General features: G+C 34.4%; 3 protein-coding genes across 5 annotated transcripts; 2 read left to right on the forward strand and 1 right to left on the reverse strand.

Moving 5' to 3' along the window:
* Nucleotides 1–11,614: 11,614 nt before the first annotated feature.
* LOC115954704 (protein IQ-DOMAIN 1-like) lies at nucleotides 11,615–17,422 on the forward strand. Of its 3 annotated transcripts, none has more exons than XM_031072631.1 (6): nucleotides 11,615–11,973; nucleotides 12,397–12,544; nucleotides 12,681–13,052; nucleotides 13,576–13,803; nucleotides 14,691–14,810; nucleotides 16,238–17,422. In XM_031072631.1, the coding sequence occupies exons 2-6, from the start codon at nucleotides 12,470–12,472 to the stop codon at nucleotides 16,946–16,948; spliced, it is 1,506 nt and encodes a 501-aa protein (XP_030928491.1). In that variant the 5' UTR covers nucleotides 11,615–11,973; nucleotides 12,397–12,469; the 3' UTR covers nucleotides 16,949–17,422. The 3 variants fall into 3 exon arrangements, with proteins under 3 accessions (XP_030928491.1, XP_030928492.1, XP_030928490.1); XM_031072632.1 differs by having other exon boundaries at nucleotides 12,400–12,544; XM_031072630.1 differs by having other exon boundaries at nucleotides 11,616–11,973; nucleotides 12,466–12,544.
* Nucleotides 17,423–18,730: 1,308 nt separating this feature from the next.
* Nucleotides 18,731–21,550, forward strand: LOC115957387 (mitochondrial import inner membrane translocase subunit TIM14-1). The gene is made up of 3 exons (XM_031075614.1): nucleotides 18,731–18,909; nucleotides 19,888–20,066; nucleotides 21,119–21,550. The coding sequence occupies exons 1-3, from the start codon at nucleotides 18,907–18,909 to the stop codon at nucleotides 21,273–21,275; spliced, it is 339 nt and encodes a 112-aa protein (XP_030931474.1). The 5' UTR covers nucleotides 18,731–18,906; the 3' UTR covers nucleotides 21,276–21,550.
* Nucleotides 21,551–24,499: 2,949 nt separating this feature from the next.
* LOC115957456 (putative pentatricopeptide repeat-containing protein At1g53330) lies at nucleotides 24,500–26,041 on the reverse strand. The gene has a single exon (XM_031075699.1). The coding sequence runs from the start codon at nucleotides 25,935–25,937 to the stop codon at nucleotides 24,519–24,521; it is 1,419 nt and encodes a 472-aa protein (XP_030931559.1). The 5' UTR covers nucleotides 25,938–26,041; the 3' UTR covers nucleotides 24,500–24,518.
* Between the last annotated feature and the right edge of the window lie 673 nt (nucleotides 26,042–26,714).

A 26,714-nucleotide genomic window follows, 5' to 3' on the forward strand; every position in this document is an offset into this window, starting at 1 on the left:
CTTGTCAAAAATGGGCATATGGAAAGAGAAGGTGGTCGAGCAGATCATGTCAGTGAACATGTAAATGAAGTCAATAACCTTCATTGTCGGAAAAGCATGGATGATATGTAACAGGCAGAACCTTCTGCATCTTGTGATTATGTCAATTCACCTCTTAGAGAGGAAGAGGCAATTGTAACTACTGGGACACTAACGTTCCGTTTGTTTTGAAGTAATATATTTTCAAATGTAAAATATTTTACATGTAAATATTTTATTGTAAAATATTTTCATTTTCAAGTGTTTGGAAGTGTTTGATGTATCCTAAACATTTGAAAATGCAAACATAAACCAACGACCACTAACCATTGCAAAGCACAAACCCAGCCGCCACTAGCCCAACCAACACAGTTACCCTCATCCACCAACCATTGCGAAGCTAGCAGCCACCAACCACCCCAAATCCAGCCACCACACTCACCGTCATCCACCTACCCACCATAATCTCATCTAATCGGCCACCATCATCCACCTACCCACTATTATCTCATCCAATCGGCCACCGTCATCAACAACCCAAACACCCAAGACTGACGAAACAAACCCAAACTCAGTCATCGGATCTCTATTTCAGGAAAAAAAAAAAAAAAAAAAAATCCAACCAACCAACCAACCAACCAACCTGCAAAGACCCATATCTCCACCGCAACACCTCCTTTGACCATCGCTACCAAATCATGCCGAAAGGCTACCTTGACCACCACTAGCATCACACCTCTCAAGAAGCCTCTTTGTGACTTTCTTTGTCTGTTCGAGATGGGTAAGAGAGAATGGCAAGAGCCCCGACGAACCTGAGAGTGATGAGCTCCTTGGTGGCTTGGTGGCTCTGGTTTGTGGGAAGACAGAACTTGAGAGTGAAAGGGAGAGTTATCGTTGGCGATGGGCAGTGCCGGTGGAAGCTGGAGCTGGCCGGTGGTGCTACAGACCTGGAGCCTGGGATTGATGGGAGAGGAGACCGGAGGTGGCTGGTTTTTTTTGGAGAGAAATCTGAGTTGGGAGTGTTTGAACGTAAAGTGACTATGGGAGTAAATGGAGTGATATGTGTCAGGGTACGAGAGAGCAAGCAAATGTAAAATGTTTTACCAAAATTTTAAGTGTAAAATATTTTACATAAATTTGCCTAAGTTGATTTGGTTGACTGAAAATATTTTACTTTTGACTAAATATTTTACTGCAAAACAAACATCGTAAAATTGGAAAATATTTTCCTAAAAATATTTTACATTGAAACAAACAGAATGTAAATGAATTGACTAAAGGGAAAATAGCAGAAGAAAAGGTGATCCAAGAGTGCTTAACTATAATAGCGCTCAAAGGACACAACCAAGAACCAGCTGACGATGAGGGTGGTGATAATTTTTCCAGTGAAAACACAGATATTATTCCTGTCTATCAAAGACAGGTGGAAGAGGGAATTCAATAGGAAGTTTCAGGGAACAGATTGCTGATCCGCTACAGGAACCTGTTTGGGCACTTGATATGATGGAGAAGGAGCTTCTAGAGATGAAATTAATAAGTCTATCATTTTTAATTATTCAATAAGATTCCAAAGGGGAGAGAGGCATCAGTAATTTGTTCATATCAAGTCTTTTCTATACAATTATCATATTCCCTTCATGTCATTCTAGGTATTAGGTATTTCTACCCTGCATGATCAGAAGCTGCCTTAAAAATCTGTAATGTTCTTCTCGTAACCAGATTTTGTCTTAAAATCATTCTTTCTTGCCTACTACCCCCCATGCACTCTGGTTATGAGTGGCATTTTAGCATTGCATTGCATTGACTGTCCTTATTGATAATGACCCTCGAATTTGTAGTACATACCCAGTAAGTCCTCTTGAGCTAAGGCAAAAAAGGTTCCATGGACTGTCAAGGAGGTAGAGATGTTAAAGGTACTTGTTTTATCTTTTGCAGTTGTCACTTCATATTGGCAGCTTATTTAGAAGTCCATAGTTTTACTTATCACATTTATCTCTTGTCATTGTTATTTTAAGTGTATTCATATTCATATTTTAAGATTGGGTTTTGAATTTGTGTATTTTTCCTGGATTTTGATTTGAGGTTTGCTAAGAAGCACTGATACTTCAAACTAGCGGTCATAGATGTACTTCAATACAGAAACTCTCAGACACTGGGGATTCTTAACTTTCCTATTCTTTTCTCCCTCAATCTTACTCACTTTATTTATGTGCCAATAAGAGTGTTAAAGCTTAGTCAAATTGAAGTATTCTTGTACTAGTATAATACGGGAAACATTTAATATGTAAATACTTTTAATTATAAAAAAAGTCTTTTTTCAGAGTATTCTTATTTAAAACAGTAAATTAGAGTTCTTTAAAAAAGATAATACATACGTATAGCATACCCTTAATAGTATGACTGTATGAGTATTTTAAAAATATGATCAAAATGAAGTGCTTTGTCCTGTTCAGCTTGTATATTGATATAGGGGTATATTTTGCTCTTTGATCTGCCCCTGATATCACACTTTGACCCCATGACTTTTATTTTTTATTTTTTTTATGAATCACTTTGACTCAATGACTTGAAGTTATTATGATTGCCTCTGGTGGTCAAATTTTACATAAGAAATATTATAATAAGGTTTTTAAATTTAATAATACTTGCAAGGAAAATTGTATTGACTACCTGATCATCGTAACTATGGTCAATATGATTATTTTTTTATGGAGGGACCTTTTAAGTATAAATGCTTTAAATCCATGTCTTGGTCATTCTTCCTAGTTATTACTATTCTGCTTGAGCGTAAGTGGACTTTTTTTTGTTGTTGTATGTTTAACAGGTTTTTCATTTTTATAGATTGACCATAGAGGGATAAATATTAAAACAAAAAGAAAGAAAGAAAGAAATGATGCATTGAAGTGTTTACTGTATTAATGATTTTCATTGTCTGTTGAGTTTTCTTACTCGTATATACATATGGAGGCTCAATAGTTTTTCGCTATTTAGTGTTCTATCTAAAAGCATGGATCCACGCATTCAAAAAAAGAAGAAGCATAGATCCATGTCAAGGGTGTGCCATGAAATTGAATACATTTGTTTTTGAAAATAGGAACCAGTTAACAATCATGGAATGTAATTATGATTAATATATTTGATCTGTGGTTTGGAACCTCAAATAAAATCTTAGTATACATGCCGTCTAGCTTAATTGGTACGGTGGATTGGGATCCCAGTCTGGGGACAAAATTTTCCCCTGCCCCCCTACATGTGGTAATGGGATCTGTACAGTGGACTTGCAATTGTTTGTACATGTTAAGGTTTGGCAATGGTTTTTCTATTTTTGGAAAACTACAGGAACAACAGCTGGTTTTAATTTTTTAATTGCAAAGGTCTCTTATTGATTGGTCCTGATAAAGAACTAGGTCATATTGCAGTTTGCAGTTGAACTGAGATGCCAATTACTAGTAAAATTGTAGAGGTTTTACAAATTATTAGTTGTGCTTGCTGGTCACTGTAGATAAATGTTTGGGAATTAATTAAACCATGAATTATAAAATTCAATCTTTTATTTATAAGAATTTGAAAAACCTTTTTTTAAACTAGATTCAATCTTTTATTTATCAAAAAATTCTTTATAAGATTAATGCTGTTTTTTTGGAGTCCCTACTTTATGTCTAAGACCTATGTTGCTTAGGAATTTTCGCAACATCTTATTTTCTGGAATTCTCACAAAGAGCTCCATTAGGTTTAGTGGCAAGATCTGGTATAGTGATTCTCTTGTTACTGAATTGTTTAACACTATAATACCAGTAGCTGTAAGTTCTAAAATAATATGTTTCTTCACAATTTTTGACAGCTGTACCTGTACTGGTGGTCATCTTGAAGAGGGAGGGAGAATGTTCTCTTTAATTCTTGACCTCAGAGATCATACTGTCAGGTTGTTTGATTGTGCTATCTGGATTCTGGATGCTAAAAGTGACAATTACTCATGACTTGACCTTTGCGTGAGTTGAATATGGATTTTATTTCTCTTGTTATCATCATTCCCAGAACCAAGGAAAATGTATAGAATTTGTTTTCTCTGTTGAGTATTTGCTTCTTGCGTTTCTTTCTCCCACAAATTGAGGCAGATGTACATTTAGCTTGTCTTGATAGATGAACTTTTATTGAGAGCAAAGGTTTGGGAAGGAAGAATGAAAATGAATGGATTTATCTATTCTTCTGTTTGGGAGTTTAACAGGAAGAAATGGAATAGTTACAACCGAATGCTTCTATTTCATTCCCTCCTAAATCCTAAGCATTCCTCTGAGGAGTGGAGGAACATTGGCATAGGTTAGAGGATGAAAATGGAGGGATTAAATATATAGGAAAGATAATAAAAAAAATAAATAGGAAAAAAAAGATTCTCTCATTTGCTGTGTTTTTGGTAGAGATGATAGAAAAGGGGACTAATAGAACAAATAAGAAATAAATATAATGTTTTATGTGTTTCTTTGGGATTTAAAATGAAATAATGGAAAATATAGTTTGTGTAAATTTACAATAAAGCCATTTTTATATAATAATTAATATTTCTACATTATATAAGAAAAAAAAATTAGTTAAAGTAGTAAAGATGATATCATATAAAAGCGAACCCATCAACCATCATATTTGATATATGCATGTCTATTTAATCATTTTCTTATATCAAATTTATTTATAGTTTTCCCCAACAAATTTGTAATCATACATAGTAACATGGATATAGTATTCTTATGTTACAACTTGTGTATTTTAGTATATGGGAAAGTGGGCAATTGCTATATTTTACTTCAATGATTTATAGAGTTTAAAGGAAATAGAACATCTCAAATTTATTCGTAACTTTTAAAACAGTTTTTTAAGTTTTGCATATAGTACAAAACTAATAGCCAGTTTGGTCATGGAGTTCAAAAATTGTTGTTTAAAATAATGTGAAAATTGTGGTTTAAAAAATGTTGTTAAAAAACGTATTTTTAGTGTTTATAAAACAAAAAAAAAAATGTGTTTGGTATGTGTGTGTTTGATTTAAAAAAAGCTGGCACTTGTACGAAATATTAATTTTTTAATTTAGGAGAGAGAATACATCTTATATTCCCGTTGCTCCTCTGTGTTTATTCCTTCTTTTTCCCTTCTTTTCTCTGAAAGTAGAAAACGAAACCCACACTCCTCATCTCCATTGACGCAGCCCCTTGATCCACGGTTGGGCTTCATGTTCCTCGGATCTCCTCTCCACCTTCAACACTCCAATACCTAGCAACGAATCGAGTAAGGGGTTAATGTGAGCAAGGGGTAGAAGACGCTTGTTGGGATGGAATTATGATTCTGAGCAAGGGGTTAATGTGATTGACTAAGGTTGGTGATGCAGTGTAAGCTGAGTGTGTAGAAGACGCTTTTGGATGGGTCTAGAGGATTTTTAATGGCACTGGGTTGAGTAATCAATGGCATGGTGATCCGTTGTGAGTGAGAGACCTTTGACTACGGTCAGATGGGTAGGTGAGGGGAGTTATGGCAATGGGTGAGATTAATGTCGCTGGGTTAAGCTCTGACTGTGTGGGTGAGATGAGATCTTGGTAGGTGCAGATGGATTTGGCGTGAAAAGGGCAAAGGATATCTATGAGAGGAAGAGAGAAGACAATACACAGAGATGTTTGACCAGGTGGGCCCATACAGTGTTCAAAATAATTACCTAATTACCACTGAACACTAGTGTTTGTTGTTTTAAAACAGGACGGAGGTGATTTCAAAACCATCATTTTGAAAACCGGATTTTGAACCATGTTTTCCAAACAACCCTGAACACAAATGGATAACCAAACGCTTTTTTTTGTTTTTGGACACTAGTGTTCAATGTTTAAACACTAAACATTAATGTTTAAAATGGATGAACAAATGGCCTCTAAACTACCCAAAATGTTGAGTTGAAACCACCTCTATTTCAACTAATTGCTAACTTTGGAGGTAGGTGGGGTTAGTGACAATTTGAAAGGTCAATGGTGGTTTAGAATTTTTCCAACTCACTAATGACAATTTTGGTTGAGATATTTTTCCTCAATATGCTTAAACCAATCAACACACATTCCTATTCTAAAATATCCAAAGTATACCTTTAGCTATTAAAGTTTAGAATTATTCTAATTTTAGTTATTTAGGCTCATTTGGTATATCCACTTAAACACATGTTTTTAGTTTTTAAACAATATTACACGTATTTTCACACATTTTTTTACTCACACGTATTTCCATACATATTTTCAAACACATATTTTCAATTTTTAAGTGCATGTACCAAACACCTCCTTACATTTTAAAATTTAACTATTTATTTCTTATTTTGTTTTCATATTAGCATTATCATTCATATGGATTAGTAATAACAAAATTTAGTTACAAAATTAGTTATAACCTAAGACTACAACCTTATTTAATATCCTTTTATTGTAGGTGAATTTTGACAAATTTACTATTGGATAACATCTTCTTCTTATACCCTTTATACTTGCAAAATTTCTAGAAATTTAAAAATTAATAATTATGTCATCAATAAATTGTTTAAATTGCAAGTTTTTGTAATTTAAAATTATACATAAAATATAATCTTATAGATCATAGAGTAAATAATATCTGTTTGTCACAAAATTTGACATTTAAATTAAAAGTGTAAAAAATATACAATCTAACTGTTAGATTTTTAAAATATATAGTAATATTAATGATATTAAATAAAATTGTAGTTTTAGACTATAACTAATTTTGTAGCTAAATTTTATCCAATTAATAATATAATTTTTTATATATTTTATGAAATACTAGCTCTAAAATATTGTGAAAAACAAAAATTTGTATACCAGCTCTTTTTTTTTTTTTTTTCCTTTTTTTCTTTTTTTGAGAAAGGTATACCAGCTCATTTGACTGTTCATTCTGTTGCAAGGCTTCTATTGTATTATTGTACTTAACGAGTTTTGGAGCCATATGTGATGACCGTTGTCACGCTATGCACCTGAACACATTTACACTGCTGCCTTTGTTCGTCAGTATCCCAACAATCGGCATGGACAAAAATAAAATAGATCATTTATTTGTTTATTTTTTGAGCATGAAATAGATCATTTATTTGATTTTATCTTTTTGGGGAAACAAAACGGCAGAGACAGAGATTGCCATAACGTATGAAATAATTTGACCCTCAAAGATGATTGTGACCTGTGAGTTGTGACTAATATAGCTCCAAATACTGTCGCATTTACAAAAAATTATTATTTTTTCCCTACTATTCACTATTTGTCTAGTGAGATAATTGCAGTAAAGTATGTGTAAAAGTGTGCAATATTAATATTATTGCAAATTTAACTAATATAGCTATCACATATTTATATATTTTGCCAAAAATTGTTTTATGTAGTAGATTGTGATTGGTTGTTTATCACTATCACGTAAACTCACTATTTTTTCTCTACTACTCACTATTTTTTAGGTGAAATAATTGTGGCAAGGTGCATGTAAAAGTGTGTAGTACTAATATTATTGCTAATGGGCATAATTAGCACAATACTCTTGGATATGCAATAGGGAAAGTCCCAAGTAACCAATTGAAATCCAGCATATCATTTTCTATTTGAAGCTCCAAAGTTCAAACATTTCCATCAAGACCTCACAATATGGAGCCAAGTGATGCTTAGCACGAACAAGGGTTGGGAAAAGAATCTGAAATGTACTAACATACTTTATAAGTAAGATTTGATGATTACATTGAGCTATAATGTACCAGATAGTCGGTGGTCAAACTACCAAACAGGCAAGCACACACATTTATATATATAACATGTCATACATCATGCTCATATTCCAATTAAATTCCAAGGAATTGTACCTCAAAAGGTGGTGTCCTTTCAACCTGTCAATAAGGACAAGCATGAAATGAGAATCTAAGTTCCAACGTGAATAAAAATCCACGGTTCCAGACTTCCAGTTAAAAAACAAAATAATCCATGGCTTACTTGCAATAATAATAGGGTCAGTGATAAAAACAAAAACAAAGTTGAAAAGGATGTTAAAACCATGTGATCGAATGGGAGAAGCAGAGTACTAATCTTTTTTTATGTGAGACAGATTGGAACTGATTTTATAGGAATAGAAAAAGGAGTCTCAACTTTCAAGACAATCACGTGAGAATGGCCTCACTCTCTCTCTCTCTCAGTCTCTACGTGTTGTCTGGTTCAACTCTGTTTTTTTTGGGCAAACAAGGTAACATGTGAAGTAATTAATGCAACCACCAAACATGCTCTTCTCTTTGGTGCAATCTTATATATTTTTAATTATCTGGTTGTTGTATCTATCTTAGGGTGGTTGAATGTAAATTGAATTTCAAGTATAAAATGAATGCAGGGGAAAGTGATTATTCGTAAGGAAAATGAAATCTGGATATTTGGTTTTACAATGGAAAATAGTTCAGAAAACGATTTTCGATGTTTGGTAACATTCTGAAAATGTTATTTTCTTATAAAATTTTCACATTTTCTCAGCTCTCAAACAAATTTTATAACAAAAAAAATTCATAATATACACTTCACACAACCAAAAATCAAAATAAAAACATCTTTTATTCACAAACTTGGTGAGAGGAGGAAGAAAGAGTGGGAGATTGAGGGAAAAAGAGATTGATCGGGAAAGAGAATCGGAGTGGATGGAAGCGGCGGCCAGATCGGGTGGGTTTGGGGGTGGAGTGGAGATCAGAACAAAAAAAAAAAAAAAAAAAATTGCCCCCTTCCTCAGGTAGAGATGGCTTGAGAGAAAGAGATGGGTAACGGTGGTTCGAGCTTGGGGCTTTGGGCGACGAGATTGGTGGTTCAATCTAGAGGCGGTAGCGACGACGGGGGTGGGTGGTGGGTTGTAGATCAGTGACATGCAGTTGAAGATTCGGCCTTGGTTGGTTAGAGGGAAAGAGAAAGAACGAGGGAGGAAGAGAAGAGGGACGGTGGACATAACTTGCATGGCAGACGGAGGATGGTGTACAGAGCTTGCACGACGAACGACAGATGATGAACGAAGCTTGCACAACGGTCCGATTCCTTTGGTGCTCTCTCTCTCTCTCTCTCTCTCTTTGGGTTGTTGAGTTCTAAGTGAGGCTGGAAATTATTTGAAGGTAAAATAACTAAGGAATTGGTTTTACAGAGTTAGGGACCCAAATTTACGGTCAACTGAAATTTATTTTCAGTTTGACCGAATTTTCATGAGCATCAAAACACCCTCAGGGCCTCAAGGGTGTAAAATATTTTCCGGATTTCCTTTACAACCGAAACAAACGCACCCTTATATTCTTACATCATTGCATTTTTTTAAGACTATTTGGGGAGGGTGGAAAAAGCCAATCTTCATGAGTCCCTCTGATTCATTGCTGACAAAATAGGGTGTGGATCACACTGCCCCAATAGGAACTAAAGAATGGTATTTTCTTCATGATACAATATTTTTTTCTGGTTGAATCTATTTATGGTACTAGTTACAGACTGGATAGGCAAGAGTGATATTCTTACCTTTCAGATTAAAAAAAAAAGAATGATATTCTTATCCGAAATAAATAAATAAATGCGCACTTGTTTGACAATTCCATATATTTAATGTCATTACACCAAAGACCTTGTTGTAGAAGAGGCAACAAAAGAATAAAAGGGAAAATGATACTCTCTTATTAATTAATCTCTTTAGTAAATTAGTTTATATTATAAAATTGAGTTCTAAAGAGACTTCGCTGTCTGCTGACACCAAAAAAAAAGCTATGTTTTTTTTTTGGGAGGGGGAGTGTGTGTAAAAATAAACGTGACAGGACCCTTTGTAGATCCAAACTCAACCTAGCTCGAAATTGTGGTGCTCAAGCGATTATGTTTTAGCCTTTCATTCACATGACTTAATGTGGCCAAACAACGAATGTAGCAAACCTACTTAAGACGACACCTGATCACCTTGGCCTAAAAAGTAGCACCTACATAAGGTACTGCGTTATGATTGATAAATTAAAATGAATTTTTATATGAATATAATATCAATACCTTGGGTGTATTGTATAAGAATTCTAAAATTATATAATAATTAGTACTTTAGTTTTTGCCGCCAAAAAATTTGTAAGGGCTAGATTTAGGTCTCTAGCCCAAATAATATATGAACTTAAGCTCAAAAAGTCCAATACAATGAATTTGTAGAGAATAGGTTGGAAAACCGAGCTTTAGTGAGTTAAATAACAAGTAAAGTGGATCTAAATGATAAGAAAATATAAGTAGACTAGTTTAATTTAAATAAAATTGTCTTTAGCACAGTCTGAGGAGATCAGTTCTTATATATTGATTCTCAAGTTTGATTACAAGCTCAGTTATTGATTGTTACAGTGTTTTTCTCTCAACTTCTCCATCCCCTCCCTCTCAGGGTCTCCTTTTTATTTTATCTTTATCCTCCACGTGTAGACTAGATTACTGGTGTTGATCATTGTCTCATCAGCGCATTCTTGAAGTCTTTAAGGAGTAGCTGTAAGACTCAGGTATCACTTCTTTATTAATGCGGCCAAAGGGTTAGTTACAGAACATTAAATGCGGTGATAGCAGCTTTCTCTTTAGATATTTCATGGCCTCCCTTTGTCTTTCTTTTGGATACTTATCCTCATCAGTGGAATCGTCCAGAACGTTGCTCTTAATGTCAGACCGCATCTTCTGACAAAGCCGAGGAAGCATTCATCCTCAGATCACTTCCCTAGAACATAACACCTAAATCCATTTCTTTATTTATCAGTGCTGACCTCTATCCCATGTTTATCCATCCTCGGACTTATGAAGTGTCCTCAGATTGGGCCCCTGGCCTGATACATTATAGTGAGCCTAATATTCTTACATGTAGTAATATTTATTTTATTGAGTAAGATTGTAATCTTATACTACAATATATTTTGTAACTAAATTTTATTTATTTATTTTTAAATTATAACATATATAATATATTACTATTAATCAAAATCTTATATATTTTTTTCTTTAATTATGATCTTTTTTAGAAGCACTTTAATTATGATTATGATATAATGTGAAAGTGAAAAATATGAATTCCATGGAAAAATTTATGAATTGAACCAACCGGAATCATGTGTTGAAACTTCAAACGTGAAAGTAGAAATGTTAAACGTAGACTTTGTAAACCTTAAGATGTGTTTAGATATTATTTATTTTACTAAAATTAAAAATTATTATTGAAAATATTGTAAATAAAGATAAAAGTTAGTTAAAATAGTACTATGAAACCTATAAATAGTATTAAAAAATATAATAAAATCTTTAAATAATAACAAAAAAATAAGTTGAATAGTAAAATAATTTTAATTTTAATTTTTAGATTAAACTCACGCTAAAAGAAAAAATAAGAAGTAAGTCAAAGTTAAGTACGTGAGGGACTGCACTCGCCAATTGGACGGAGCACGATACTGCCTTTCTTAACACGTAACGGCAGATCATTATCCATTAGATAAATAACTACCTCATTCATTGTACTTTGTTTTATTCCCCCAAAAAAAAAAAATAGTGACAAAGACAGACAGAAAGGTTGGTTTGTTGTTGCAGTTGATGATGTTGCTATCGTTGCCGTTATTAACAATCTATCTTAAAATAGGAAATCGCAATTCACAAACTTGTAGGGACCCCACAGCTTCCTAAAACACCCCATCAAAGCTGTTATAGACTCAAAAGAGTTTTTGTTCCAATCCCACAGTTCCAAAAATATTTTTAGGAGGAAGTGGAACTGGTCCCCAATTTCTCTCCTCCTCTGTGTCTCTCTGTCTTTGTTCACAGAAGAAGCGTGTTCTTCATCATCATCATCATCATCATCATCATCAACTCCTTCAGTTCTGATCGTTTGTGTTCAGTCACAAAGAGAGAAAGTTCTAAACTTCACAGAGATCCGGGAGCTCAAGTCGAGGTATTATTATTACAATGTTTTTTTGTTTTTTCAGTTGTTTTGGTCTGAATTAATGTTACATTTGTCAAAAAATTTGTCCTTATTTTATGTGGGGTAATCTGAATTGGAGATTTTGATCTGGGTTTTTTGTGAAGATCTTTCTATTTTGGCGTCTGGGGTTGAATTATTTGTTGGGTTAGAGTAATTAATTGGTGGAAAGTTACGTTTTTTCTTCTTCACATTAATGTACTTGTTAATGGGGTCAATAGGTTGTGTCATTTTGGATCTGTACCCGAAATTCAAACTTAGTATTAAAGTTTTGACCTTTTGGAGGACTACATATTTTTTGGTTGTTTCCTTGTACACTTTGATGTATCAACACTCTTTTTTTAATGTAAGTATTAATTCATGCACATGTCACACATTGGTTCATTTGATTTGCAGTAGGTATATGAAATTCCTTTCATTTGAACTCAAGTGGGCTAAAATTTCGTACTTTGTGTTTATCTAAAGGCGAATGGGAAAGCGAGGCGGATGTTTTTCTGCACTGAAGAGAGCTCTCGGTGCTGAATCCAAGGAAAAAAAGGACCAGGTTTGAATATGTGTGTGTGCTTTATTATCTTAGAAAAATGAAGAAACTTTTGTGTTATATTTTGCTGTTAGATTTGTTTCCAATTATTTCAGCAAAGATTAGCTTATAATGGAAAACGATTTTTTTTTATTATCAGAAAACACACAAACCGAAGAAGAAATGGTTTGGGAAGTCGAAGAAAGCAGCTCCAAATCCTTATTCCAAAGAAGCTTCATTTGCTAGTTCTGTTCATCTTGCTCTTCCTTCTTCTTCTCCTCCTCCTCCTCCTCCTCCTCCTCCTCCGCCTGTGCCTCCCATTGAAGACGTTACGTTAGCTGAAGCCGAGGATGAACAGAATAAGCATGCTTACTCCGTGGCAATTGCAACTGCTGTGGCTGCAGAGGCAGCTGTTGCAGCTGCTCAGGCTGCTGCTGAGGTTGTTCGTCTCTCTACTGTTGGCCATTACCATGGAAAATCGAAGGAAGATATTGCGGCTATCAAGATTCAGACTGCATTCAGAGGATACTTGGTATGAATTCTTCTCATATATATGCCAAGTATTTGCATATATCTTTTCCAAATATAGAAACATAATTCTTACATTATGATTTTATCTGAAAATTCGAGAATGAAATTGTCCATGTATATGAGTTTGAATGCCTTTCTGAAGTTTTAGCAGATGTGGAGCAATTACATGCATATTTTCATAGTTTCTGCAATTCTTCCATATTGAGTTTTATGTGTTCGTTCAACTTAGGAAAAATTCAACATATTGCTTTTAATGGCTAAGGGACTATTTATAAATTGATATCGGAAGAGGTTTGAAGGTGTGCCATTGATTGTCTGCATTTATGTGTCAACTTCTACAGCTACTCCAAATTTCAAGATTAACTTCCATATTGTTGTTCACTGTTCATTGCTTTAGAAAAATGTCATTCTTTTCAATTTTGGAAGCCAGTAGTTAGTGGTTCCTAACATAACTTCTCCAAAGTAACACATTTGTAACAATTTCCTGTATTTATGAAATGTTTTTTAACTACTGGGCCTCTCAGGCAAGGAGGGCATTGCGGGCTTTGAGGGGATTGGTGAGATTGAAATCAATGATTAAAGGGCAATCTGTCAAACGCCAAGCAGCTACCACATTAAAATGCATGCAGACTCTTGCTCGTGTGCAATCTCAAATTCGTGAAAGGAGAATTAGAATGTCGGAGGAGAATCAGGCTCTCCAGCGGCAGCTCCAACAGAAACGTGACAAAGAGCTTGAGAAGTTGAGAACTTCTGTAAGTGTCCCCATCCTATGCTTTTTGACTTTGTTACTGTAGGTATGTGACTATGTGAGAGGAGCCGTGCTTTTTCCCAAATAAATGACTTAACTGTGCTTTGGCCAATCTGCATTTGTCTTATGGCTTCTGTTTTTGTCTGCCTTTTTTTTATTATTCCGTTTTTTTTTTATAGTAAATTTTCAGCAAAGTAGTGTTTTCTTATCTTTTTTGGCTTGTATTTGAATTTATTCAAATAGAGCAGTTTTTGGGTCAATTTTTGGACTATAAATATACTTTTTATATTTTAATCCACTTTTATTTTCCAATTTAATGGGTTTCTTCTCCCTCACCGGAAAGGTGAAAAAGTCCAAAAGAAAAAATTTTAAAAATCAATTACAATTTTATTTTTTTGTTCTTAAAAAAAAAAAATTGAATATAATAGAGGCACCATTTATACTAACATATCAAAAGGTCAGGTTCCCGATTTGTTTATCCTGATCTCTCAGGCTATTAAATGGGAGGCCATTTTTTTAAATACCCTTCACCCCACCCCCCCACACACACACACACATTTGAAATTCAATGATTCAATATCTCTGATTTCTCTAAAGTTTGTTCCATGTATGATGAATGTTTTAGCTTGGCCTTTCTCTTTTCTTTTAGACTCATTCGTTTATTAAGAAATTTTCAATCTTTGGCTTTTTTTTTTCAATGATAAAATGTTTGTTCAGTGGATACCTTTTATCTGGCCATATCTGGTATTCATTTTCTAAAAACTCAATATGGCAGAAGCAAGTGCTTAGGGCTTTTCATTATATCTTTCTTTAAATGGAACTTCACCATTATTTCTGTAAAGAAAAGCATGTGTTGGTTTATTGTAAGAGTATTAAATACTTCTGCAACAGATAGGAGAAGACTGGAATGATAGCACTCTATCTAAGGAGCAAGTTGAAGCAAAACTGCAGAGCAGGCAAGAAGCTGCTATGCGAAGAGAAAGGGCATTGGCTTATGCATTCTCACATCAGGTACCTGTTGAATGCAAAATTTGAATTTTCAAATTTACCATTAAAAAATAATCCAATTTGAATTTTGAAGCGCATCAAGTTCTTTTGAACTGCAACCAATATGGGGGCTCATGTGATTAGAAGTATTTTAAAATTTTAAGGCAACAAGGGATAGAAAAATTACAAATAGTGTGCAGTGTCTTGTCCTTCCTGCCTTTATATTGTTCTCTCTCTTATTCCATTGACTTCTAATTTTCAATACTCTTAAAGAAGTTGATCCTTTAATTTATAGGTTTTGAAGTTTTTTTTTTTGGCTTCCTTGAAGGTTAAAATGTTAATTTAAGAATAGTTTCAGATTTTCCCAGTCTCTCATGCTTGAGGCAAAATTTTATTGATGAGCTGTTGGGTACACGCATGCATGCATAAAAGGTTTTGTAAAATCAGCACAGTAGTAAGTTCACGTTTATATAAATAGCATCAAGATGCATCTTGTTTTTTTTTCGGTTGCTTGGTTATTTAACTCAGCCACCCAAGATGTATCAATTATTTTCTCTGGTTGTTTCCTTAAAAGAAAAGGGTATCTAAAGTTCTCTTCTGTTCATCTTATTTTGATGAAATAACATCAGTACGTGTCTTTTTCTGCTTGGTAATTTACGCTAGCACACCCAAAATGCATCAATTTATTTTCTTTTGTTGGTTCCTTTATAAATTGTTTCTCTAAATTTCTTCATCAATTCATTTTGTTTTTGTAGAATGAGAAAGATTTTTTTATCAATAGGGAATAGGGAGATAACTCAATTTTACCCAATTAACCTGTCTCTTAAGTACAGTGAACAAACTTGAGTGCTTTTCCTTTCATAAGAAACTCGAATGCTTCTTCCAGTTCAATAATGAGCAAACAAATTTCTTTGAAAAGTTTTATAGACCTGTTATGCACTTTTGGTGAGAAATGTAACACAAGCATGAGAATGATGGTGATGATCAGAACTACCATCTTCTAGCATGTTTAAATGTTCTGGTGATCCTGATATTACTAAGTTTTGAAATAAGTAGAGGTGTTCACAGATCCATGGCCTTGGCAATCACTTTTTTTTTTCTACATTGGGTATTTTGTTATCAAATTTTATCCATGTATTGTATGGTGCTCTTGCTTTAGTCATTTTGTATCATATGCTACAAGTGAAAGTTTAAAGTCATTTTAAATGAAGTTTTTGGGCATGAGTGTTGATTTTTGTGAACATTGGAAGAGGGATTAGTGGTACAATAATAGGTAGTTGTTGGAGTGGAAGAAAATGACTTTATACCTTTTGGATGATCTTATTTTCATCAGTTTATTTAGTCTATTGTTTTGAAGTACTGCTATACCTTAAAAAATGTGAAGCTTCAAAAAAGCAATAAGAATCGAACTTTGTTATGGGAACTAAACCAGATGTTAATGTTTCCAACAGCAAATGTGGAAGAACTCTTCAAAATCTGCAAACCCAACATTTATGGATCCGAACAATCCTCATTGGGGCTGGAGTTGGTTAGAGAGATGGATGGCAGCCCGGCCATGGGAGTGCCGAAGTGCAATGGATCAAAGTGACCGTGCCTCTGTAAAGAGTGCTGCAAGCCGAGCCATTTCTGTTGGAGAAATCACCAAAGCTTATTCACGTTACATCCTTAACCAGGATATGCCTTCCCCTAGTGGCCAAAAATCAAGCCGACCTCCAAGTCGTCAATCCCCTTCAACTTCCCATTCCAAGGCCCCATCTTTATCATCAGTATATGGGAGACGAATATCACATAGCCCTAGGGGAAGTGGGTTAAGTGGGGATGATGACATGCGTAGTGTCCAGTCAGAACGCTTCCGGAGGCATAGCATTGCAGGTTCATCAATGAGAGACGATGAGAGCCTTGCAAGCTCCCCTGCTCTTCCAAGTTACATGACACCAACAGCATCAGCAAAGGCTAGGTCCCGGCTGTCAAGTCCTCTAGGATCAGAGACAAATGGGACACCAGAGATGGGAACAGCAGGTTCTGTAAAAAAGCGTCTCTCATTCCATTCTTCCCCGGCTGGATCAAAGAGGCATTCTAGTCCTGCTAAGAACAGCGTTAGCTCCATTAAGGACATTGGTGTGCGTACTGAGGAAAAAGTTAACAATGTTGGGAGCAGGTAGTGCGGGATACATGGATTAAATTGTGAAATTAGGTAGAGTGAAGATGGAGAAGATTGAATAAAAGATGGCTTGGGACTTTGACCTTCATTTTCGTTGTCTTCTTTTCCAAATAGTGTTCCTTTTATACGCGGAAGGGAAGAAGAATGAGTAAAAAGATGGTTACTGTTGTTGTTTTCACTTGACATCTTTTTCTTCTTCTGAACAACTGATCTTGTTAGAAATGTTGATTATCCTGTATGAGATTGGTTTGGGGATGATATAGTTTATGGTAACAATTTCTGATGTCTTAGGCTGTGGTTTTGTGGGGATTGCTTTTCTTTAATCATTTTTCTTTTTCTCTTGTTTATTCAGTGGGGAGGGCTATTGAGATTGTGACCATAATCTGGTGCACCATGTTCATAAACTGCTTTATGGTTTTGTTTCCTTTCTTTATTTCTTTTAAATGGAAGAAGTTCACTTGTTTTTGTAGATATATATTTATGTGCAAGGGATGCCTCGTTATGGTGTTAATTGTTTGTGTCGAGAGCAGCCTATAGATACTTTGTTTCAACTGGTGATTACTCTGGAGACGATTTGAAACTTGAAAGTAGTGACAGATTTTGTTCTCAATTACATTGAGAAATTTCAATTTCTTCCAATTGAAATGAGACCATGCTTGCTTCACTCATAATGTTACACCTTCGAGTGGCATTGTGTTTGTGACATTTGGAGTAGCACCATGTGTTCACTTTGGTTTGTTTGCCTTCCAAGTTCCACTTCCCCCACCCAATCCCTCACACTAAAAGGTGACGTGATTGGTGAATAGCTTGTCATCTTACTAGTCATGCGAATAGTGATAACGACATAACGGTCATTTGAAAGTGACCTCAAACGTGCATCATGAAAATGAAAGTTTTTCAACACAAGGGTAAGAAAAAGTCTAGGAACACAAAATTATTCACAACTTCTCGTCACCATTATGATGCGGTAGAGTGTGAGTAGTGGAGAAATAATGGTAAATCTATGTGAAAATGATAGGTAGCCAATCATCTGCCATGTAAAATAATTATGGTAAAAGTTGTAACTTTTTATGTGGTACTATAATTATTCTCAAAATAAAAAGTGTCCGATTAATGAATGTCCTTAGGACATACATAATTCATCTATTTTAGGAAAATTTTTATAGATAATTGAAAAGACAGTTAAAAAGTTTTTTTTTTTTTTGGTAAAAAAAAGTTAAAAAGTTAGTTACATTTGTAAAAAAAACCAAAAAAAAAAAAAATCCCCAAACACAAAAGGTAGAAATGTTATTTAATCAATTATATATTTTTAAAATAGAATAGAGAAACCTATATAATTATAAGTTCATAATTTTACATATAACAGCCGGGGAATGGGGATTTGTATTTTGCTTTAGAGGCCAAACATGACAATTGCAATAATATATTCATCTAAAAAACATACAGAAATTAAATATAATAATGGTGGCAAATTGACAAAAGATAATCATTATACAACACAACTAATAGCACTTTTGTGAAATTATTTTTCTTTGAAAAAGGTCCCTTCCAATTTAAAATTTTCAATTTCCTCGAAATTTTTTAGTTAGATGTTTTTTTTTTTAAAAAAAATATCACATTTATTATATCTTGAATTAAAATTAAAGGGAAAGTGAAGAATTGAAATGAGAGGGATCCTTAAAAAAGAAAAAGAAAAATTGTTTGGATTAATTGTGACAAGCATGAGTTTTATTTAGGGCTTTAGCTTTAGGCCCATTTGAACTCGCTTGCTTAAATCCTAAACCTTAAAAGGGTTTAGCCGTTGGTTTATTCTAGAAGGACGCAACAAAATCATAGTTACCGGACAAGAAATAATTCCACGGAAATCAACTAAAAACCAAGCTCATCGATTTCCATCGCACTGAATGAGATCCCCTTAAACCTTATTAGCTTCAAATTCCGACATTTCACGGCGACAACATGGTACGCAAATATCATCTCTCTCTTCCACCATTTAAAAAAAAAAAATAAAATAATAAACCTTGTCTTTAGCTTTTTTTATTTTTATTTTTTAAAAGTTGTTTATGTTATTTGTTAAAACAATTGGCTTGTTTGTATAAATTAGAGCTTTGTTTATTGCTCTCTCTGGGTGTTTTTTTTTTTTTTTTTTTTTTTGGGTTTTTTAGGAAAGTGAAGATGGGGATTTGGGGTTTGGTGTTTGAATAAAGAAAGAGAAAAAGTAATGAATGCTAAAAAATGTTACTTTTGAAGGGTTATTTTGTGGGTTTCATTTTGTTGTTATATTTGGCTATTATAAATGTAGTTTGAAGCTATTGGTCACTATAGGGTGCAGTACAAGAGTGCTTTGATTCAAGCCAAGGGAATGAAAGAAGGTACAGTATGACCTAGAATAACATATAGAAGTAGTACTGGTAACAAATGACATGTTAATTATAGAGGTGACATGGTGATTTTGGATAGGATAGAATGACAGAGAAGAATACATGTGAATGACCCCGATTAGTCAGTTGATGATCTATATCCGGCGACATAGTTCTACTGTTCTAGGACAAAGGCTTTGTTGTTTTTGTTGTTGTTGTCATTATAGGGCATAAGTCTCTGATTTGGCTCATTAGAGCCATCTTGTTTGTTTATATACAAATCTATGCAGTTCACATATTGGTACATGATGGGGCTCTTAAGAAGCTGGTGCCTTTTTTGCAAATTCATACATTATATTATTTTTTCAGTGAAATGGAAGAAATGATCCTTTTGTCATGATGTGACACACGGTCTTTGGATGAACTGAAGCAGTGCCAATTTGGAAGGAGTTGATCCTGAACTTTATTAATTGTGTTTGAGTCATCTATAAAAAATAAAAAACTGTTCATTTTATCAGTTGGAACTTAGGTTTTTTGTATTGCTGTTATCTAGAACTAATGATTCCTTGATGTACATCAGGCAACACCATTTATAGCTGGGCTTGCAGTAGCTGCTGCTGCTCTTGCTGGTAGATATGGGATCCAGGCTTGGCAAGCATTTAAGGCACGCCCGCCAACAGCCAAAATGCGTAGATTCTATGACGGTGGTTTCCAACCGACAATGACAAAAAGGGAAGCAGCTCTTATTCTTGGTGTTAGGTAAGTGTCACTTCTTTCTTGAAAACAGATAAGTAAATCGTATTTAAGCAATTTGATTACCCAGCTATATTTAGAGACATGAAACTGAAAATAAACCGAGGTCAAGTTTATTTGCCATTTTAAGACTGAACTTGCATTGTAGGATCTAGTTCATGAAAAGAGCTCATAAGGTCAGGGTGTCATTTTCTTACCATAAGAATTTACCTTTTTTTATGCTTTGCATAATTAGACACCCCCCCCCCCCCCGCACTTTTTTTTTGTTCTTTTCCGAAGAATATTGTGTATAATCTTGTAAACTAGGCTCAATGTTTGGAAACCAATCATTGAGAATAAGAGGAAAAGAAAATTGTTACATGGATCATGTTAAGTGATTACAAGTGAGGGTTAGAGAGTTGTAGTTAAGGGGTTGTGATGAAGGAAGTTTAGAGAGGTCACTTGTCTAAATGGGTTAGTGAACACCAAGAGAAGTGGTTACTTGGACCAAGCGAGGGCATTACACTGATTACAGTGAGAGTTGGGGTAGAGGCTAACTGTGGAGTGTTAGTTTATAAATTTGTAAATTTCATGAGGTTAGAGATTATTGTTTGATGATTTGGGGTATCTAAAGTTAATAAATCCATGATAATGATTTATTCTGGATAAAGTTTAGGATTTAGCTTCAAAAACTTTGAGAGCTAAGAACAACTTTTGGCTGTTTAAGACCTAAATTGTACAGATGTTTTTATATCTGAGCTATGTCTCAAAGTGTGCTGGAGGTTTATATGATGAACTGCTTTGTTCCGGGATTCATTTGTGTGGTTGTGATACACATTGAGGATAATTCAAACTAAACAAGTGTGGCTTCTGGTTTTAAATTGTTATGAAATTTTACTTTTGTGACTCCGCTATGCAATGTTCCTAGCTAATGCCTCTGATTTCATATCATGTATTATTTACTGTTTATACTATTTATTCCCAACCTTGTTGAATCTACCCATTATATTATACATTTTCTTTATCTTCAACCTTTTATATTGGAAGTAAAATTATTATTCTTTTACTTGGTTTAACAGAGAGAATGCACCGGCGGACAAGGTCAAGGAAGCACATAGAAAGGTAATGGTTGCAAACCATCCTGATGCAGGTGGTAGCCATTATCTTGCTTCCAAAATTAATGAAGCTAAAGATGTGATGCTTGGTAAAACAAAGGGTAGTGGATCTGCGTTCTAAGATATTGGAAATTTCTTTGATTTTGCAATTTCTCACAAGTGAAAATTTTCATTTCATTCCATAATATTTTAACTTACAAAAGAGTCTCATGAACTGTTGTACCTTTTGTTAAGTTCATGAATTAGTCCTAGCACTGCTTCTTGTCATTCTGTTGCTCTTTTACTGTTTTACTAAAGAGTAAACCTTCTTCCCAAGTTGAGAAATTAATGTTTCATGCTCGATACCATAATTTGAGGGAAAAGGGAAAATAAGTCAATTCATAAATTCAGTTTGAATGCTTGTTTAAATATTTACTTCCTAGAGCTTAATGGTAATGACTAATGAAGGTCAACAATATTACTTCTTTCTTCCAACAACTATCTGCAGCCATTTTTTTTTTTTTTAATCTTTATTTTGTGCTTAACAAAGTGAGTAAAAAATTGTCACCTCTTATGTCTTCTGTGATGTACCTTTTGAAGTGAATAATTCAAGAATATATTTTGTTCGGTTCAAGTACAATAATAAGCAAATGCTTTATTGGTATACCGTTTGGATTTATAAAGTATATTATTACATTTAGTGGGTTTTTTTTTTTTTTAATAAATTGTTATTGACAAATCAACGGCAATGGGCCCAGGAGAATATGACATGAGGTTATAGGCAACGACTAGTTCCAAAGGTATAAGACATTTCATATGGATACATTATCCATTATTAGTTATTATGCTTATCCACAATTCCTTCCAAATCAGCTTTGAGAAAAATTCTTTTAACCCATTATATGATGTGTATTATTTTACTCGTATGACGTATTTAGTTATTCATATAATTTGTTTAAATAATATAATATATGTGTATGAATTTATGAGTTGTCTTAGAGGAGATTCCAGTTTGGAAAAAAAAAAAAAATATTCATCTTGAAAAATAAATGATAAAAAAAATTCACGACCTATTAAGTTATTAACCACCAATTTTAGTGATAAACTTAGTTGGACCTGCAACTTGTGATTAGAGAAAAATTTGTTAATGGTATGATATGTGGTTCTCAGTTAGTAGCTAGTACTATTGTCTCAAATGAGCAAACATATCTAATGGTTACTTGGTTAGTTTTATCTATCTATTAACATCAATATAAATGATGTATAGAAAGCTCAAAATACTTTAGAAATTCCTAAAATTAGCACACTGGATCATACCAGCGTTTGAAAGTACTTGATTGCAAGGCAAGCAACCTCTAGATTGTATATTTATCTATGACATCTTGACTCTCAAAAAAAAAATCTATGACATCTATTGATGGATCAACTTATGACAAATGATGGTTTAGAAATATACCAACGGTCAGATTACTTGTGCAGTCCAGAAATATCAAATCATCTGCATGAACCTTGACCTTATGATCATCTAAGTCACTCTTGCCTGGGCAATAAGGACCCATTTCTATCAATCTTTTCTAGAGTTGGAATAAATATGGAAATATACTTTGTACCCTCCATCCAAAATTTGATAGACTAATTCCACTCTTCAAGGACAGGATAACCAGGAAAAAAAATGTTGGACAAAGTAAGATCTCAAAGAATTAACCAAATAAAAAAGGCTTGTGAAGCAAATGAATACTAGAACTTCAAATCACATTATGTATGGAGGCAATAGGAAACCAGAAAGCTTACTTTAAAGGGAGCAAGAAATTAAGTTCCCTAACTTCCCATCTCTAACTGCAGCAAAAATGTGAAAAATCTGTGACTCAACACGGGATCATTACTCAGACCATTTTCATAATCACGGAGAAGTACTTTTAGAAAATGCAGTAGGTAATCTTTCAATAGAATGATAATATTTCTTAATGGGAGAATACAACATCATATCATCTAATGTTGATGCTGGAAACAGCACTTACATCATAATAGTGCTGTAAATAATCAGAAGAAAGAGACTGAAAAAGAAACTTGGAGTCCTTTTTTTTTTTTTTTTTTGATGGGAACTCGGAGTCCTTATTTTTGACACAGGAAGTGTTTAAAAGTTCATCACAAGATCGAAATTCCATGATTTCATCAAACTTTGAACCATACTGCAAGAACACAACATTTTTGTAATGCTATTTGACAGAAATGTAGAGGGGGAGTGTCTTTGATCCAATTTGGGGAAAGCTTTCTAAGAAACCAAGGGCATGTTTGATACGTATGTTTAAGCAACAGTTTTCTGTTTTTTTGGAAATACATGTGGGTAAAAAAGTATATAAAAATACGTGTAATGTTGTTTAAAAACTGAAAACATGTGTACTAAACAGACCCCAAATTATTTCAGAGAGGAAAGAGGTACAAAATAAGCAAAGACAAAGAAGGAAGGAACAAGAGCCAAAGAGAAGAAAAAGGAGAGAATCTCCAAGGACTCAGGAGTTGGAGATAATTAACAACACAAGAACAGTAATTTTCTTATAAAAAAATTAAACTCCAATCCGAGTCTCCAATAAAAAAGAAAAAAAAAAAAAAAATCAAGGACAAAAAACTAAAGGCAAGCTGTCTGGAAGAAGCAGAATGCAGCCTTAGTGTTCATAGTTCAGTTACACATGACGCATAATTCTCAAACAGATTCAAGAGAAAAGCACGCATAGTTCTAAAGATCCATTAAAAGACTCCCACATGTGGTGAGTGAAGAGTCACTGTAACTATTCTACTTTGCTCTCCACAAATGACCTTAAAAACTGTAATGATAAGGCATCTCCATCGGTAAGGCCTTTCAAATCCTGAAAACCAGAGAAAGAGAGTCATTATCAAGAGGAACATTGCTAACAAATGATATCACTAGCCTCCAGAGCAATTGGGATCAGTTAGTACAACTTTCCAATGAATTATACCTTGAAACTTCAATATATATATGTATGCAAGAACTAAAACGCATACAAAGTGGTGATTTGGGACTGCTGGCAATGAGAGATATTCCATGAAATTGCCACCTTAGGATTTAAAGCAAAATTAGTTCTCCAACGTAATGCCATTGTTGTCTCTCAGTGATTTTGATGGAAAGATGTATAGCCTCAGAGAACATTAAGAATGCAATACGGAAATCACTTTGCTCCATTGCAGTCCAAATAGTACAAGAAACTATTGCAAGAGACTGAAGGTATTGAGTGACATAGAGAAACTTCTAAGCACAATTAAATTAAGTCTGAAATTCATCATCCATGAGAAGATAGAAGAAATTAAGAAGCAAGTATTTGATTGGAAAAAGAAAATGCACGCTTAAGCTGATCAGCACAGCAAAAAATTATGGCATTACCAAAGTATCAATAATGTCAGAGGAATTTGACAGCTTATTTTTCTTGCATACCATGTTAACTGCCATCTTCCAGGTATCTACACCAATAAAATTTCCTTTTCCTAGACTATCCAATACAGACAATAACAACTCCAAATTAACTTCATCACACAACCTATCAACAAGTATATTTACACTTGCAAGACGAGGCACAAAACGTTTGAATATCATTTCATCTAAAATAAATGCTGCTTCCTTGAACTGCCTACAATCACAAAGCCCATCAAAAAGTGTCCGGTACGACACCACATCAGGAGGAAAGCCACGTCTCGGCATATCTTCAAGCAAATCTCTTGCTTCACTCCATTTCCCTTCCTTACACAATCCACCAATTATTACATTATAGCTAATAACATCCGGCTTACACCCCTTCGCTACCATCTCATCCAAAATTCTAAATGCTGCTTCAGAATTCCTCTCCTTACAAAACCCACTAATCATCGCATTATAAGTCACCGTATCAGGCATGCACCCAAAGCCTTTCATTTCCTCCAAAAGCCCCGAAGCCTCTTCTTTCCTCCCAACCTCAAAAAGCACACTAATCAAAGTAGAATACACTGTTGAGTTCAATTTCAACTTGTTTCTCACCATCTCCTCCTTAAGCTTAAAAGCCAAACTCAATTTACCTATCCCACAAACCCCTTTAATCAATGAGGAATAAACAAACGCATTAGGCATAACACCATAAACTCTCATCATATCATTTTTCAACTTAAAAGCTTCTTCCAACCTAAAGTTCAAACAAAGCTGATGAATCAAAGTCCCGAAAGTCACCACACTGGGACAAACACCTCTTCTCTGCATTTCATCGAACACGTACCGCGCATCCTCCAACCTCCCACTCCTACAACAAACCTTAATCAATATATTATACGTACAAGCATCTGGGGTTCCATATTTATGAAAACCCAGAAACATTTCTCTCAGTTTGCGAAATTCTCCACAGTTACAGAGCCCATTCAGGAGCGAATTGAGAGATTTAACAGTCCGGTGGCAACGAAAATCGGGCATTCGAAAAAACGTGTGGATAGCTCGGTCGGGGAGGCGGGCTCGGGCGTAGAAGGAGATGACATTGCAGAAGATGATTTCGGTGGGAGAGAAGCGAGTTTCGTGTTTGAGCTGGTCGAGAATTTGCTCCATTTCGTCGAACATTTTGGCTCGGCCAAGCTTGGTGATGATGAGGTCGTAGGAGACGAGGGGGTAGCGGAATGGCTTTGCCTTGGTGGGATTAGCGTTAGAGTTAGAGTTAGAGTTAGAGTTAGAGTTTGGGTTTTGGAAGAGGTGGAGAGCAAGGTTTGGGTCCTTTTGGAGGCGAAGGAGAGAGGAGAGCCTGAAGGGAGAGATGGGTTTTACTTTTACAGGTTTCATTTTTTGGGGTTTTAATGGAAGATCATGCTTAGTACTGAGTACTTCTTAAGTAGTACAAGCTGCCAAAAAACAAATTTGTATGTCTGTTTTTCATTTTCTATCTGAGAGAGAAATCACGACAAAGAAAAAAAAGGGGGCGAAGACTGGGATGAGAATTATTTTCAAATTTATACTTCCAAAAGTAATTATTAGAAAATATAAAAATATAAAAATTTAGAGAGTTCCAAGCGTCTATTCTTTATTATCAACTATAGGGTTTAAAATATACATGAATACAATTAAAAATAATTATAATTATAGGGTTTAAAATATATTTTTTTTATATAGAAAATATACAAATTATATATGGTATTAACTTACACATTTTTTAAACTATACATTTTTAAAATATGTAATATATAATTTAGAATTTAATTGGTTTTAGACTCTTCGATTTTTACACCCAATAATTCACTTGCGACAAAAATCAAAAACTTAGGCTACGTTTGTTTCAATGGTAAACTGAAATCAAAAAACATTTTACACCTAGGTCTATGTTTGGCAACACTTGAAAATAAAGTCAAACTAAAAATAGAATTCAGTTTGATCGTAAAAGACACTTGCTAACCCGTAAATCATTTACGTTCCCATTTTACCTTTAAATGCTTTCCGGAATTTACTCACTCCTCACACACTTCTCTCACACACGCACCAACCTCATTTCAACTCCAGCCCACGCACCAACCTTAGCTCAACCCACAGTTTGACGCCAAGCTCCGGTTGCCTAGCCAAGCCAAG

Source organism: Quercus lobata, chromosome 8 (genome assembly GCF_001633185.2).
Source record: "Quercus lobata isolate SW786 chromosome 8, ValleyOak3.0 Primary Assembly, whole genome shotgun sequence".
NCBI lineage: Eukaryota > Viridiplantae > Streptophyta > Magnoliopsida > Fagales > Fagaceae > Quercus > Quercus lobata.

Bases quoted from the DNA above. Each gene is read 5' to 3' on its own strand.
- LOC115954704 (XM_031072631.1), top strand. From the start codon at position 12,470: ATGGGAAAGCGAGGCGGATGTTTTTCTGCACTGAAGAGAGCTCTCGGT. The intron at 13,053-13,575 runs GTATGAATTCTT...TGGGCCTCTCAG, and splicing joins CTGCATTCAGAGGATACTTG to GCAAGGAGGGCATTGCGGGC. The intron at 14,811-16,237 runs GTACCTGTTGAA...TGTTTCCAACAG, and splicing joins CTTATGCATTCTCACATCAG to CAAATGTGGAAGAACTCTTC.
- LOC115957387 (XM_031075614.1), top strand. The intron at 20,067-21,118 runs GTAAGTGTCACT...TTGGTTTAACAG, and splicing joins GCTCTTATTCTTGGTGTTAG to AGAGAATGCACCGGCGGACA.
- LOC115957456 (XM_031075699.1), bottom strand. From the start codon at position 25,937: ATGAAACCTGTAAAAGTAAAACCCATCTCTCCCTTCAGGCTCTCCTCT.